Source organism: Anas platyrhynchos, chromosome 2 (genome assembly GCF_047663525.1).
Source record: "Anas platyrhynchos isolate ZD024472 breed Pekin duck chromosome 2, IASCAAS_PekinDuck_T2T, whole genome shotgun sequence".
Classification (NCBI taxonomy): domain Eukaryota; kingdom Metazoa; phylum Chordata; class Aves; order Anseriformes; family Anatidae; genus Anas; species Anas platyrhynchos.
In genome coordinates, this window is record NC_092588.1 from 128284848 (window position 1) to 128302128 (window position 17281).

General features: G+C 34.4%; 1 protein-coding gene across 6 annotated transcripts in view; it reads left to right on the plus strand.

The window, feature by feature from the left end:
- SNX13 (sorting nexin 13) overlaps positions 1–16727 on the plus strand; it is a 67874-nt gene extending 51147 nt beyond the window's left edge. For 2 of the 6 annotated variants that reach the window (XM_038174623.2, XM_038174621.2), the window contains exons 18-26: positions 2152–2324; positions 4087–4194; positions 5079–5189; positions 5897–6058; positions 7219–7290; positions 9433–9578; positions 11325–11393; positions 12527–12639; positions 13159–16727. In XM_038174623.2, coding sequence (XP_038030551.1) covers positions 2152–2324; positions 4087–4194; positions 5079–5189; positions 5897–6058; positions 7219–7290; positions 9433–9578; positions 11325–11393; positions 12527–12639; positions 13159–13406 — 1202 coding nt within the window. In that variant the 3' untranslated portion in view covers positions 13407–16727. Of the gene's footprint in view, positions 1–2151; positions 2325–4086; positions 4195–5078; positions 5190–5896; positions 6059–7218; positions 7291–9432; positions 9579–11324; positions 11394–12509; positions 12640–13158 lie in introns of all 6 variants that reach the window. The other 4 variants (XR_005263327.2, XM_038174620.2, XM_038174622.2 and 1 more) reach the window with 4 other exon arrangements.
- Positions 16728–17281: the final 554 nt, after the last annotated feature.

A 17281-nucleotide genomic window follows, 5' to 3' on the forward strand; every position in this document is an offset into this window, starting at 1 on the left:
TCATATCATTTGAATTGTTGACTGTTTTTACTTCTCTTGCTATGTCACCCCATAATTCTCTCTGATTTGTGAGTGACTTAGCTTAATTTAAGGTAGTGACTTCAGTTTTTACAGTGGTGGTTGGTTTTAGCAAACTTTTGCTTAGAACTAAGGTAAAAAATGTATTACATGAGAGCAAATAATAAACGTCAGGTATTATTTACAAATATTCTACTTCAACAAGATTCCACTAGGAAATTAATTTGTCAGTTCAGATAACTGTTTTGTAGAGTTTATTATGCAATAGACTTTTAAAACTTTGCATTTATATAGTGGACATAAGCTGTGAATTCAACTCATTGACATTTTAATTAAACTCTATTATTCAAACCCAGTGCAAAAACATGGTGCAATCCATGCAGTGTAGTCAGCCCTCAGAAAAAAGGAAAAATATTTTAAAAGTTAAGAATCACAATTTTTTAATTAAAATTGCAAACATTACTTATTTTCTGAATTAAACTTAAAAGTTTCATTGTTTTGATCTAAAAAAAAATATAAAAAAGATAACCTAACCCCACAGAAATTATTTAAAATTTATTATCTGCTAGCAGCACATACTGATAACTATGAGCCTTACTGTCAGTCCATAATATTCCAGTTGAACTGTGGGTTTTGTACAGGTTCATACTGTAAGATAGGATTAAAGTGGATGTCTCCTTTCTTTTCACCTTGTATTTGAGCAAGAAAGAAGTCCTTGCCTTCTGGATGTTACAGGCAGCATTCATATGCTGTTCACTACCTTTCACTGTGCTTGTTGGTAGTACGTGAGATCTTCTCCTTAATTTTTGAGCATTCAGTTTGCTTTGTGCTGTAAAATAAGTACTGATTTAGAAGAAACAATGTAGGGGCTTCTCAGAGCTGCTTCTTTCTTTTTCTACCACTCCTGGCTTTGCAGTGTCCCTGAGCTGTGGTGCGGTGGCTGCATGGCAGAGTGGTCAGTGTAAGCTTAGAAGATAAGTTTTGCTCAGTGCTTATGGGGCCGTGGCTTCTTATCTCTTTTCTCTTGGGTTTCAGTGCTCATCATTCTTCTAGAGGGTAGATACCAAAGAAAAGGCTGATGATGCTACATTACTGGCTTCCATTTTGTTAACATGTAACTCTTGCATTGTCAGCAGCTGCCCCTACTCTAGGGATACTCACTGGCTGCTTATGCATCAGCCTTGCTTTTCAAAGATGTCACGAGGTTAGAGTTGATGATTTGGCAGAAAAGTGTATTTTATGGAGCACAAATGCATTAACAAACTCACAGAACTTAATCAAGAAGTATTTTCAACGAGCTGTTGGCTCAATAATTAGAGTTACAGCACATTAATTTAAATGTGTGCAGTGTATGCAGTGTTGGTTTTAGGTTAGTCTGTAGTTTAAACTGAAGTTTTTGAAACATTCTGTATGGGAATGGGAGGAATGTGGGAGAGAATTTAAATACTCAATGAGAAAAAAAGATGTTTCTTTCTATTTCAGATAAGGGTCTCTTCTTTCGATTTATTTTATGGAGAAATCAAATTGAGTGTGCATGTGTACACATACATGCAGAAGGCATGCATTTGTGTATATTTGTGTGTATATAGTTCCTTTTGACTGAGAAATAGTGTGGGGAGTTTATTTTCTGTCTTGTAGCTAATAACTGCTGATGTTAGTAACAGAACTGAATGCTTACAGTGTTAGTACTTTCTGTATTTGCAGACTTTAAAAAAATATAATTAGAGAGTACTTTTTAGACTGGAATTTCATTCGGTTTCATAGTTGTCTTTCACCTATATCTTGAATTCTTTAGGTTAAAATTATTTTTAAAAGATTTGTTCTCGATTCTGTAGTGTTGAAACCTTTGCTGTTCTTTTCTTTTTTTCTTTTTTTCTTTTTTCATGTTTTGCATGTGATAGACAAGCTCCAATCTTTAAGGCTACTTAGTGTCTATAAATTAAACGTAAGTTTCTGGAGGGGTACCACTTATGCGATGTTTTGAATAAAGGGATGGCTTACTCTTCTGCTTGCACGTCCATTTTAGTCTCTCAAGTCTGTCATTTCAGACATTTCTTTACTTCACGTTTGTGTCCTCTCGTCTTCCTTCTTTCTGTTTGTTCCTTTTTTTTGTTTTTGTTTTCAAACTACTAGTCTATGCTGACTATGACCCATATGCTGTGGCAGGCGTGTGTAATGACCATGGCAAGACATACGCACTGTATGCTATCACAGTCCATCGACGAAATCAAAACAGTGAAGAGACATGGAAGACATATCGGCGTTACAGTGACTTTCACGACTTTCATATGAGGATCACTGAGCAGGTAATTTGTCTCACAGAAATCCTTGAAGGTTTCTTTGAAAGGTATTTGTTTTTGTTTTTTTTTCCTGTGTGATGGTATGGCATAAGTATTGGCTTTCTCAAAATGAGTTAAGATTAAGAGTTCCAGTTCTACATTATTTTTGCATTAAGGTATACTTTTAAGTCATTAATATAATAAGCTATTTGTACAAAGCAGTTTACAGGTACACCTGTATAGTTCCTGATGCTGAGGCATTAGATTGCTTTAATAAAAGGATATGGTACTAAATAAACTTGTTTTTTTTTCTTCCCTTTCCTAAGTTTTACTGTGAAATGTTTGTGCTATTGGTCTGGAACAGTGGCACAGTTCATCTGTTATATTTGTCACAGAGATTAAGAAATAAAAACTCAGCTTGGAAAATACATATTTAGGTTTTAAGCAAAATGTTAAGGGTTGGTGGGTTTCAGAAGGGACAGATGTTGGCATTTCAGTGTACTGCTAGACATTCTTTTATTTGATATACTTGTACGCTCATGTTCTTAACTTATCCTTAAATGAAAGAAAAAAAATATGCAAGATGCTTGTAATTCGCTGAATTACAAAGTAAAACCTAAGATTTTGTATTTCTCTTGATTTTTTTTTTTCAAAACTGAATTAAAATTAATAATAATCCCTGACCTGGTGAAACAGGTAAGGGTTACGTGATCTTATTTTTGTGCTTCGTTGTAGCATCTCCGAAACTCCCAACAATATTGCTTTGTTTTGAAAGTAAAATCGAATTTCTTATTGAGTTTGCAGACACAACAGTTTCACCAGTATGTTGAACTTTCTTGTGTGTGTGTCTGAGATGCTTTTATTGACATCTTAAGGATGAATGTTAGAATCTTTTATATAAAATTAATAGAAAGGGCAAGAATTATTTATTTATTTTTTTTTGTGGGGTGAGAAATAGGCACCCAATCTAAAATTAAATTGAAGTTCTTTTTAAAGCACTGAATTCACAGAATCATAGAATGACTTGAATTAGAAAGGACCTTAAAGATCACCTAGTTTCAACCCCCCCTGCCGTGGTGGTGTAGAGACACCACCCACTTGATCAGATTGCCCAGGTCCTTGTCCAATGTGGCCTTGAACACCTCCAGGGATGGGGTATCTGCAGTTTCTTTGGGCAGCCTGTTCCAGTGCCTCACCACCCTCTCGGTGAAGAATTTCCTCCAAACACACAATCTAAATCTGCCCTCTTTTAGTTTAAAACCATTCCCTTGTCCAATCGCTATCTGCCCGAGCAAAACGTTGCTCATCATCTTTTTTATAAGCCACCTTTTAGTATTGAAAAGCTCCCGTGAAGACTCACAGGGAGATCTTTTAGGAAGATGTACAAGTTATCTTGATGTATAGTCATAATCTTACCAACTTCTGCCCAAATAATAATGATAAATCTTGAATCTGGTGTTTTTGAGCAGGTGTGATGACATATGAATTACTTGTAGACTAATCTAGCATATGTCTGTATTTTGAAGCTCAATATCACTTGGTATGTTTGGAAATTAAATTTTGCACTTGACTGTCCTAAGAGTTTGCATGTACTTGTTCTTGACAGCCTACCTTCATTTTGGCATCTCCAGGGTGCCTGAGTTCTGGTCTTGATGCAGAAATTATTTGCCAGGTATTATATGGTAGATGAGAACAGGTGATATGAAATAATGACCCCTATAATTTCTGAGGTTACATGGTGATTAGAACCTCCTTTGAACACAGAATGAAAATCTTTTTTTTTTTCTAGTTTGAAAATCTGGCAAATATACTGAAACTTCCTGGCAAAAAGACATTTAACAATATGGACAGAGAATTCTTGGAAAAGAGGAAAAAAGATTTAAATGCATATTTGCAGGTAAGCTGTTACATCTTTTGGTTGACATTCTTTTTTTTTTTTTTTTTCCTAAGGTAGGTAACTTGCTAGCATTTTTTGTTGGTGGTGTGTGTTTTTTTGTTTTTTTTTTTTTTAAAGCACGAAACAAAATGCTGTTGTAAGTGTTCCAGCTGAAACTAAATGCCAAATTTAATTTTGAATAAACAGAAATTTCATAGAAACGTCATCAGTACTTCCTGATATTAGTACAGGAAGGTTCAGATAAAAATTCAGATAATTCTCTAACAGAATTCATCCAAATAAATAATGGAGATAAATACTCAACAGTATACCATGAGAAGTTTAAACTTATTATCTAGTCAGTTGCCCATCTCTATGCTCTTTTGGTTTATTCTCAGCTGTTTCTGTCCTCATTCCCTTTGAGCTGGTGAGGTTCCCATTGTGTTGTGTGTTGTTTTTTTTTTTTGTTTGTTTTTTTGAGCACTACACCACTTAACTTTCTTTCATTGCACTCATTTCTGTGGTTACTTTCTCCTGTGCCATTGCGTAGGATAGGCACAGCACCCACTCTGCTCTGTAGCAGAACCACACAACTTCTCCATTCAGATAAGGCCTAGCTATGACTTCACAGGGACTTTCCGTTGACTGACTTGATGGACATGTTAATAAATAATGAAAACGTATTTTTCCGTGAGATGTGATAATTAACATATAAGATAAAATTATAGAAATTACCAGGCAGCAGATTGTTTTCATCTTTAGAGTAATGTTGGAATAAAATTCAGAGAATAAATGAAAAAATACATTGCAAGATACGGTGTTTTTAGGCATGGTGAACTTTTACTAAACAGCATGACCTTTTTCATAATTAACTAAAAAGTGCCTTTCAACAATATTTTACTCAGCTCCTGTTAAATCCTGAAATGATGAAAGCTTCTCCAGCTCTAGCCCATTATGTGTATGACTTCCTGGAGAATAAAGCTTACAGCAAAGGGAAGGGAGATTTTGCACGGAAGGTAAGAATGTTTTGCACTATTAGGGAAACTTTAGTAGAGCATTTATTAGTGTGATGACTGCATTAAATGGAGGTATTTAACCAATATTAAGCAGCTTTATGGAACTTTCAAAAAAAGATTTCAAGTGAGCTGTTTCAATATTTGTGATTAATGTAGTATTTCAGGGTACACAGAACCAAAAATGTACCATTTCTATAGCAGGTACATTTATTTGTATGACAACAAAATCAAAATTTTGAATTGGGGACCATGTATTACGCTAAGAGTTTATAAAACGTGTTTTTGTTGCAAATTACTTTGTCAGTGACATCTGTGATTTTTTTTGTTAGTCTCATTCCTTCTAATATCCTTTTTCAAATCTTTGCTCTGTATTTGCTGTTGTTACCATGCTGTCCACTCTTCAGCCAAAAAGATGAAATGCATTTCCCTTCAGAAGCAGCTGCTGTGTGTTTAATTGTTGTAAACATTCAGAGCCATTGATCATATTCAGAGCTCTGAGCTGTCCATCCTTTTTGTTAAGCTACCAGAAATATTCAGAGAACTGTTGGCTAGTCTCTGCATTTTGCTGCATTTTGTAATGAACTTAAGCAACTGGAGTTGTTCCTTATATTATTGTTCTTTAGAACAATGTGATACTTCTCATAGTGTATTAATTTACTAGTGTCCTCACACATTATACTATTCTGGTTAAACATCTTCCCCTTCAGATGGACACATTTGTAAACCCACTGCGTAACTCTATGAGAAATGTATCAAATGCAGTCAAGTCTCTCCCTGACAGCCTGGCAGAGGGAATGACTAAAATGTCAGACAACATGGGTAAAATGTCAGAGAGATTGGGACAAGACATAAAGCAATCATTTTTCAAGGTAAGAAAATATTTGGTAGTTAATGTGTACTAGTGAATTAATAGGAGACTAGCTATCAAGTCACTTGAACTCAAGTTGTGTGCTATAATGAAAAGTTACATCAATAGACAGGAAAGTAATTTGTTTTATACCTATGCACTTCTAATAAGGTTTAGCAGTCATTATAACACAAATGTAGAGTTCTCTTTGGTATTACGTAACATATTTGAAGATGAAATTTATGCAGGTACCCTTTAATTCAGGGCAAGAATAATGTTGGTAAAAATTGAATACTCCTCCATTCTCATAAGACTAGGTTGCAGCATTTGCCTCTTTCAACAGCAAAAGAACATACGTATTGAAACTTAGAATAAGGAGAGAGCTTCTTTTCTGCTTATTCCTTGCTGAACTCTGTTTTTAATCAAATTTTCTTTTCTGCCTGTCCTGTCATCTACAGCTGTTATCTTTTCTTACCTTTTGTATTCCTTAAATGCAACACCTTAATGGTGTGGAGTAGTAGCAAGGCATGATATCCAGAAGTCCTGTAAAGTAGTAATCTTACCCTCTTTTCCCTTACCCTTTTACTTGTCTTGCTCTAAGGTCCTGTGGTCAGGACATTTTTATATTAATAAAACAGTTATTTATGGTAGATGTAGAACTGTAACCAACATGAGTTAACCCTTACACTATCAAAGGGAAGAACAAATCTGTGATGTATGGTTTTGTTGTTTTTGTTTTTTTGTTTGTTTGTTTTTTTTAAATGTTACTTGTGAGAGAATGACCGCCTCTGGACTTTCTTATTGCTGGTAGCTTCCCTGGTGTGTACATCTGCAGATATACTCAATGGGAATTCTTGTGATAAAGAGGAATTATCTAAAGAAATGTCAGTCTGATATGGATTTATAGATGTTTTTCAGTTGAAGCGCTAGGCACTTGGGAAAATATGTGGACTGTCTGAATGGTATTGATAACTTCAGCAGCTACTGGGGAATACATGCAAGACTTGATTTGTTGGAAGACAAAAGGTCTGCTTTATGTTTATCCACTTCAGTATATAACTGACTTTTGGCCAGTTTGGTTTTCATTATGATAATTGTTTTGGGGTTAGAATAGCAATAAATCAGATTTATTTTCATACAGTATTTTCCTTCATAAGCATTACATTTTTGATTTCATTGCAGGTGCCTCCTTTGATCCAGAAAACCTATTCAGATCCTGACCACTGCCGTGTTGCAGCACCAATTGATGACAATGTGAGTCTGACACTTGTCCCTTCAAAGATGAGTCTTCTAAAACCAAATTAAAGATTTAGTTACTTTGTTAAGCAATGTATTTATCTTTGGATAAATAAACACTTAAAAACTACTAATTTTTGTAAAAAGAAACTGATATGCTCCCTTTTAAAATTATCATTTTTTAGTACTAAAATAGCTTTCATGACAGTGCAGTAACTTAAAATTCACATGACACTGCTTTGGTGTTTTGTATTTTTTTATATATATGTGCTTTTTTTTTTTTTTGGTATTCTTCCTGTTTCTTTCTGTTCAATGGTAGTATGATACCAAACTGTTATGTTATGTTACGTTATTACAGTTGTCTTTTTATAGGGTCTGATTTCTGAGGTGACCTTTTAGGGAGCATTCATTTAATGGATCAGAAGTAGTGTTTGGTATGTCTTGAAGAGAGGGGAGAAAAAAAATAACACGACTTCATATATTCCTGAATAATAAACTTTCAGTATGTGATACTTTGAATGTATGAGGTAATAATATTAGGAAACTTGATGGTGAAGTCTAAGCTCTTGATGTTATCATAACTATGGTATTTTGGTATTGTTTTGATTGAAACATTGATCATATATGTGAAAACAATGGGAGAGAAAAAAAAAAAAGAAACCTTCATCTTTAAGTAGGACAGAAAGGCCATAAGATTACCAGTGATTATATGCAATTTGCTATGGTCATATGTCTGCACCTGTTCCGCCTTTCATGTTTCATGTATTTTAGTCACATCAAAGCATTCCAGTTTGTCTTCCTGTACATAACTGCTATGATGGCTTGGTAGATGTATTTTTACTCAAATAACATAGATTTGTTCTTCTAGGCTTTCTTTTTACTTTGTTTTTCACTGTATCAGAGTATTTATCTGTAAATCTGTAATTACAAATGTGTATCTTCTAATGCTCCTGAAGCTGCTATTTTTGCATGGGAAAAAATAATATAGTTCAAATATATGAGCAGCATCTCCGCAAATACTACTTTGATCCTCTGTAAAGTGAATAGAAGCTTCGATTCTTGATAGCTTCTAAGTTAACATATCATGTGTTTCTGAAAGGCAGATTTCAAATGTTTTAAAACCCTTCAGTTCTGAACTGCTATGAATTCTACACAAACTACGGTCACTAAATCAGACAAAAATATGTCAATTTGAATAGGATTTTACATTTCTTATTTTTTAAGCTAGGGGAAACAATACTGTAAAAGTGAGGTATGGATCCATGGCACCTCTAGCTGAATGAATGATGAATCCACTGTGTTCCATTTGTATATAAAAATGTTCTTGGTACTCTTAATCACAGTTCCAGCCTTAGAAACTCACTCTGAAGTGAGATGTACCTGTGTAGCCCACCAAGTAAAATAAAAATTCTCTGGTAGTAGTGAGGTCTTGCTAATTCTTCAATGGTAGCATTAAGAATGTAGTGCAAACATGAGTAAAATGCAGGTGAAGTTGCACCACTTGCTGAAACCAGTCTTCTAGTTAGAGCATTTCAGATTTAAAACAGAACACGAAACCATGAAGGTTATATGTGGAATGTAAAAATCTAATCCAAAACCACAGAAAAGGTATTGAGTCTTTGTTTTTCTGAGGATGTAAAATAATTTTAATTTTTAATTTGCTATTCTATAAAGTTTTAATAATGAATTTAAAGTTTAGGTAATGACTGAGCCAAAAAATCACATTCATTGTATTTGAGATAAACAACTGTGGTCCTTTGTGCAGTACTGTGCAATACATTAACTCCAAATGCTATATTTTTATCTAATAGTTTAAGATATTCTATTGACATAAAGTTTAGATTGCTGTAGTTTGGCATATAAGCAGGCTTTGTTGCTAGCAGCTAATATTAGCAGCTACTGTAGGATAAAACGTAATAACAGAGGAAAAATTAATACTCTTACTAAAATTGAGTAAACTTCCTCAAACTTTAATATTTAAAAAATAATGTAGATGTTGACTATTACTGCAAATGTACACTATCCATCTTTAAAAAAAATCACATAGTTATTGAAATCCTAATATAGGGGATTCAGCATTTTTTTTGTCCCATGGAAAAAAAACAAACCTTTCTTGAGCTGAAATGAGTGTACTGATTGATCCTGTTTTTACTCGGTCAGGTGGATGACAATATCCCACTTAGAGTAATGCTCCTCCTGATGGATGAAGTCTTTGATTTAAAGGAAAGGAATCAGTGGTTAAGAAGAAATATAAAAAATCTGCTTCAACAGCTTATTAGAGCGACATATGGTGACACAATTAACAGGTACTGTTTTTCTTTTAGAGAGCTATTGTCTAAGTAAAGCTATGTAGAATGTGTCTAGAAATCCTTTATGGTATTGCTCAACTACCGTGTTTTATATCTTCTTGCCTTCCCCTTTAAAGAGGATTGGTAAAGGAAGTGCAAAGGTACTGTAAAAAGGTGATACACACAATGTTGCTGAAAGGCCAGTTCTGGTCACTCTTACATGCCAGAGTACTTCCACAAAAGTTTTCACATATCCACAAGAGTTCATGGCTTTTGTGAATGCAACTTAATACTGATGGTATACATTTTTTTTTTTCACCCATGTTTTAACGTTATACTTTTTGCTGTTAATACTCTTCATTATTTTCTGCCCCGTTTCTCGTTTCATCTGTTTGGTTTACAAATGATACACTAGCACTATCAAGTTGGGTGAACTTGTACTTAGTTGGTATGTTAACATTTTCCTCTCACTGTAAAGGACAGAGGAGAGAAAAGTAAAACAATGCTGTGGGATCCCATGATTGTGTCTCTGTAATTCAGACATACCCCTTTCATTCACATGCTATTGGTAGTGCTAAACAATTAATGTTTATTGTTAATATACAAACTTAGAATTCTACTGCTTCCACGTTTTCCATTCTAATCCTTTGTTTCTGGAAAGTAAGTAAAAATAAAGAACAAAGTCTTCTAGAAACAATTTAATTGACATTAAATTGTTGATTTGGTGTGGGGCCATGAATCAAGACTTTGATTTCTGTCAGTGAGAAGGATCTTTCTATTACGATGAGGAAATTACTGAAAGAGTACTTTGTACCATTCATGAGTATATTTGTAGTGTTTTCATTATCACTATTTCAGATAGTTTTCATGGTACCAGTAGTGGTGATTCGTTGTAATAATATAGCATTGGATTGCTTTCAAATACTTCCTAGTGGGAAGATGATAATTATCTTGAGACCTGTGCTTCCAAAATCATTCTACCCTATTGAACAGCTCTGTGAACAATTTTGCTGCTTTCAGATTGTGATATAACAAACTAGCTGAGCTTGTACACAGACGGCAGCTTTCTTAGTGCAGAGATGTGTGCATTTGGGACTGTTCCAGATGCTTACAGCTTCTTCTGGTTCAGCAGTCAGACCTTGTGTTTGCAGATCCTTAAAGTGTAATGGCATTCTGCAACAAAGTTCTGCTTTTACTTTTTTTTAAAAACAAATTTTGTTTAGGAAATCAGTCCTGGGATGCACAGATATTTATAGCATTTCTGTAAACATGCAAAATCTGAATATTGAGCTGTGTGTATATGTTGGTGAAGGAAGGTCAAACTTCGTGATCAGTAAATTTGTATTCAAGATTATGAAGTAACTTCATACATAAGTGGGATAATTTGAAATTTTAAGTAAGTTCTTTGCTTACAGAAACAGAATTCGAAGAACACTTCATGAAGAGAACTCTGCAAGCAGAACATTTATATAACACTGAAGATGTAATGTCAATTTTCCAACCTCCTTAGTCATCATGTATTTGCTCAAATGGAAAAAGGCTGTAATTTTAGCAGTGTTCAAAGAGTGATCAGTGAGCTTAGATTTTTATCTTGAGAATTGGTGTTTGCCTTCCTGATGTGCAGCTTTATAGAACTTATGTATGGAGTTGGAAAAGAGCTGAAGTTATGCTTGGTTTGCACCAGAATGCTTATCAAAATGCTATGCTTTTTTTTTTTTTTCTCTGTTGTAACAACAAAATGAGACTTTGTTGCTTTGATTTTAGGAAAATAGTTGATCATGTTGACTGGATGACATCTCCTGAACAAGTAGCAGATGCTGTAAAACGCTTCAGGTATGTCTTTTATGACATATGTTAAATACAAAATGCTTGTCAATTGATATCTAATATCTGTGTATCCCTTCCATTTGCTTTGTGTGAGGAAATTACTGTACAGAAATACAGTTTGAGTAAGTCCTGCTTCTTAATTGTTTTAAGTGAGTGAAAGTATTTGTCATGTGGAGAAAAATGTTTTACAGTTTTCTCCTTTTCCTTAAAATTATTTTTTAACTGGCCCTGAACAGCTGTGATATTGTTATATCTCTGAATTCAGGATATGACTGGATGAAGTGTCTTGTTTACCTTGATGAAGGCATGTGCATGCCCAGTCTTAAAAGGCAAGCAGTTGTTACTACTAAAAACCCTAGCTCTATGCTAATACATGTTCCATACAAGATGGAACAATTGAACTAAAGTCTGACTTTGAATTTGTCGGAGATCTTCGTAGAACAATCTGTATGTTACATTGTATTCTTTCTAGAAGTTTTAATGGCTTCTGCAAAATCTGTTGAGCAATAGCACCCCTCCCCTTGCCTTTTTCTTGGGGCGTGGGGTGGGGTGAAAGATGTACAGTAGGATAACCTATTAGCCAAAGGGTCATACTTTAGAGATACTCTGTTATTCTTTAATAAAGTTGAGTAAAAACACGTGTGTCTTACTCAGAAAAAGAATGCGTCATTCACTGAGGAAAAAATAGCTTTTCAGACAGAGGTATGTGTTTTGCATGGGGCATTACAGTATAATGAAATGACCTCATCTCAGGGTTAGCATGTTCATAGGCTAACTTCTGTCAGAGATCTGTTGAAACAGTTAATAGACCTGAGGCTACAGTTTGTCAGTGGCAATGGAGACTGATTGGTAAAAGCAAATTTTACATATATTTTATGCAACAAGTATGTGGTATTTGGATGTTCCTGTACTGAAAGTAGCATGAAGTTAACCACAAATAGATTGAGTGTATCATACTTCCTACTTTGGATTATTCCTTTTTCACTTTTCTTCTTCCTGCTCTGATATTTAAAGTGTATGAAGTTCTGTATAAATTACTTTCTTGTATTTATCTTATGAGATAGCTTGGAAGGGATTAAAAAGAACCTTTCACTTGATTAAAATGTTAATGTATTTTGACAGATTTGCTTTTGTTACAGAGATGCTTTTTGGCCCAATGGCATTTTAGCAGAGACTGTTCCGCGGAGAGACAAAGCTATTAGAATGAGAACAAGAGTAGCAGGGAAGACCAAATTACTGGAGGTAATGCCAGGTAAGTGGGTTTGTGTTTGAAGCCAAATAATCCTTACCATCTAGTGATACTGGTGTTAATGTTAGTATTCTTGTTGATTTACTGAAATGTTGATTTAAAACCACCAAATGAAAGTGGTTTTAATTATTAATGCACTGAAAATCTTCACATGTGGTACCTTTGCAACTGTAGTTCTTAGAACCAACCCTGTACTTAGTTTCACTAGAGGATTTAAGCTTAGTACGTTAAAAATATGTATTCCAATGCAGCATGATTTCACTATAAAAAAGCATACATATTTTTTGCATATTTTCCACATATGCACTGTGAAAGAAGTAATTTTCGGAGATCAATTCAGCTATAAGAGAACTTTTAGTATTTTCATGCTGTTTATAACAGAGGTACTGTCACTTCAAAATTCAAGCGACATAATTTTTGAAAAGTCCAGACAAATTATTCAAAAGACTTAACATTCAGTTTAAATTTGTTGTTAACAGGTAGAATTTGATTTAAACTTATGTGTAATTTTTATTTTTGTAGATGAGCTGAAGCACATCATAGGCGCTGAGACAACTCGAAAAGGCATTCTTCGGGTCTTTGAAATGTTCCAGCACACTCAACTGAATAAGAGAATGGTGTATGTCTTTCTGGAGAGATTCTTAGAAACCTTATTTCCACAAAATAAGTTCCATGAGCTCTTCAACAAACTGCATTCACGGTCAAAGCAGATGCAGAGGTACAAACAGAGACTACACACTACTCAAGCGCCTTCCTTGCAGAAAAGGTGACACTTCAAACCTATTAAGCTGGTGTATGTTTGTCCAGGACTAATTACTTGGGCAGATTCTCTGGGGCTTCAAACTCACATGCTGTTACTTCTGCACCAGTCTTTTAGTGTCACATATTAGATTATTAATGCATCTGTAAGACCTGTGGATCTTCTCATCTTCACTTGTAATTCAACCACTACCAGAAGGGTTCGTGTGTCTTAAATGATTTGGTGCGTCTTCATGCAACATTGAGAAGAATACTGGCCCATTGTATAAGAATGCTGATTCCTTCCGTTCCTGAGTTGATGTTTGCCAGCAATGAAAAGTGCCAGACTGTTTGAGTGAAGCACAACAGCTATGGCGATACAGTGGAGGAAAATAATATTTTGGCACTGGGAGATAGTGCAATGTGTGAGAATCAGGTGGAATTGTTCTACCTTATGGCTGTTGAGACTCCGTAGGGCTTATTTAACATTCCTGTAAAGGCTGAGCTAACATGAAAAGCAGTCTCTGGAACAGCAGGTTCATCGGGGAGGGGAGATATAGTTACGCCCCCATCATAAAAGTATATTTATTAAAGAAAAGTTGAGGTAATGTGGTTTTTATGCCACATAAAGTGTACCTTTTATGTTTTGAAAAATAAACTAACATCTATCGGGGGGTTTAGTAAAGGCAGAGGTGCAGTAGAAATAAACCCTTTATTCTGATTATTCTGTAGCTCTAAGGGCCATGCTCTGCTCTTACAGCACCTGGCATACATTTTGCATGTGACTTCAGTGGAGAAGGGGCATCATATTTATGTTCAATTGGTGTATTTGAACATATGTCAAGATGATAGTTGTAGAAGGAAGGGGGTACATGTTTCAAAGAGGATAGACATCTCATGTTAGAAGAAGAGGAAATGGCATGAAGAAGCAGTTCTCACACAACTCCCCTCTTAAAATCTGAAACACTTTGGGTGTAAAAGACTGTCCTACCCACTTGAAGGATTCTTTACCTTTGGGTGTGCAAGCCTCATGGAAAAATGTTAGAATTAGTTGGTTCCTTACAGATAAAAGATTTCACTAGTCATATGCAAACATTTGGAAATTCCTGAATGCATCTCAGTGTATATATGAAAATAAAAAGGAGATAAAACTACAATATTTTTTTAAATATTTTTTTTATTTTTTTGCATAGTGTAAAATTTTAATAAAAATTTGACATCAAGGCCCCACATCCATCTGTTTAGTTTCATCAAATAATTTATGTCCAACTAAAAATAAAGTAACATGAGTAATCCTGTTTGGCCACAGCATTTCTCAGTTTGTGTTTTCTTTTTCATAGTCCCCTGCTGTTTATGAGCACCACTATTCAGGTGAATAGAAAGATCCTGCAGAGTCCATTTTTTTTCTGAACACTAAATACAGGGTAAGATACAGCTATTGATCAAGGATCTTTATAGCAATTTGTGTCGAAATGGGAACAAATGATCCTTTTATGCAAGGAGGGAACACAGACTTTTTATGGAAGTGTTCTAAGAGAAGATAGAAAGCTCTTAAAGGACCTAGTTAAATTGACTGAAGCCTCTATATAGATATTTTTTTCTTATGGACTCTATTCACACAATGTAGCCTTTTATCATACTACTTAATGGTGATCATATTGTACTGTTAACATTCTCATACAGTATGCATGGGCTCAAGTGCACTTGTTTTTTTCTCTATTGCAGAACTAAATACTGTAAATTAAATCCCTTTCTTTTATAATTTCTAGGAAGACAAGTTGGCAAATATGTATGAATCCTTCCCCCTTCCTCTCTGCAGGTTTTGTAGAAGTGTGATGATTAAGTGCTGTTGAATTTAACAAAATTCTTGAGTTCCTGTGTGAAGTAATCAACATAGCCAGCTACTATTGTTTACATGCCTGTATCTTCCTCTGATGTCAGGGTATGCTCCGTTATACCTGATATCTGACTGATAAAGATCATTCAGTAGTTGTTCTTGGTGATATAGTAAATATATCATTGATACTACCAAACCTAATTTATATCTTTTAAATCACTGAATTAGTTATACAGTATGAAAATGGGAAGTTTAAATACTGTTTTGTCAAATCTGTGGAGCCTCTTTTCTATCTGCAGGTACCATGAAAAAAATGAAGAGAATAGCAATCGTGTGCAAATTCAGGATTTTCTTAATTGTCTGGTACATTTCTGTACAAAAAAATAAAATAATATCTCTAGGAATGTGAACTGAACATAATACAATGTGTTTGTTAGTCATTTTACTTAATGAATTTATTACATATATATACTTATACACACATTTATATACATGTGTGTGCATATGTATATATGTACTAAAGTTTTGTCTTCTGTATTTAATTACAGAATGTGGCTTCCTAATTCAGTGGTGCCTGTTAGCTGGCAAGAATGATCAGAAATGAATACTTTTTGTTTAAAAGTTTGTATGCATCTTTATTTAAGTGGTTTTCCTGTTGAGGATTTAAAATACCTGCCCTGTCAACCCATGCAGCCTGTTATCCTATAAAGTCTCCAAAACTGAATGTTAATATACAGCACTTAAGTTTATGGGTGTATCTTCTGGCCTTTGGGTGCTGTGACTGGCCGCTGAAAATTGTGCCATCGTCAACAAATGCACTTGTTTTAGCCTTAATTACTTTTAAGAGAAAATGAGCAATTCAATTTTTCATTTGGTTCATCCTCAAGCTTGTGCTGCTGGTGTTTGCTAGAACTAAACAGTAAATTTTAAGTGCTACCAGAATGTGTACCAAAATAAAAATATATGAATTCCACAATCTAAATTTTAATTTTGTGCAATATTTTCATTAAATGCATGTGTATTTGAATAACTGTAAAATAAATGAATTTTTAATGTTTTGAAGTCTAGGTTAAAAATGTCTTCTCAGCTAAACAATTTTGCATTCTGTTGTTGCGTTAGTTTATTTAAAGACTTGTTTTAAAAGTCTTATTTGTTACTCCTTTGTTAATTCCCTTGTTCTTAATGATCATTGCTCATGTGAGCATAGCTCATACATTACAAGGGAAAAATCTGAAGAGCACATCTCATGAATATAGCTGTTATAAATTACTTGTGCATATCATTGTACAGTAAGTGTCAGCTGTGTGCCTAATTGTTCTATTGATGCTTTTTCCCTCCCTTCCCCATCCTCTCGTTTCCGTAACAAAGAATGAACGTGAAACAGACTGCCAGGGTCACTTGTACTAGAAGGCTGAGGACTCTGTTTTTTTTTTTTTTTTGGAGTTTGCATTTATGTTCTGTCCAAAGCTAAAAAAAAAAATAAAAATAAAAATACACTAATAAAGTATTAACAGGATTATTGTGAGTCTCACTGTTTATTTGGAAAAAACAAACAAAACAAAAAAAAACAACCAAAAACATAACTTTCTCACTAGCAGGTATGAATGTTTCTCGGATCTAGAAGAAAAAATCACTGAAGGTAAATATTGCTGTTACTTGGTGCTTAAAAAAAAAAAGTAATTTCTTGATTTTAAAATGCTTTATAAACTGGTTTTACTTTTAACAAATGTATCACTACACTAATTTTCAATCAGCATTTCCGGTGTCCTGTATTCTAAAAGAATATATACAGAAACTGTGTAATTATATGGGGCGTGCTTTTTTTTTTTTTTTTTTTTTAACTATTTGGCTTTTTTTTCCCCTCTGGGTTTATTTTTGCAGCAGCTGGATCTGCCATGGGAGAGCACAATTGTTACCCTTGATATATTTATTCCAGCTGTTTCACATTCATCAAAAAGATGTCCTGAGCTACAGAGATGTTAGTTCTTTGACCCTAGGGTAAAGTGTTTACTGTTTTCACTAATTTGCACGATGTTGCTACAGGATATAGACACATGTCAAGAATTTCAT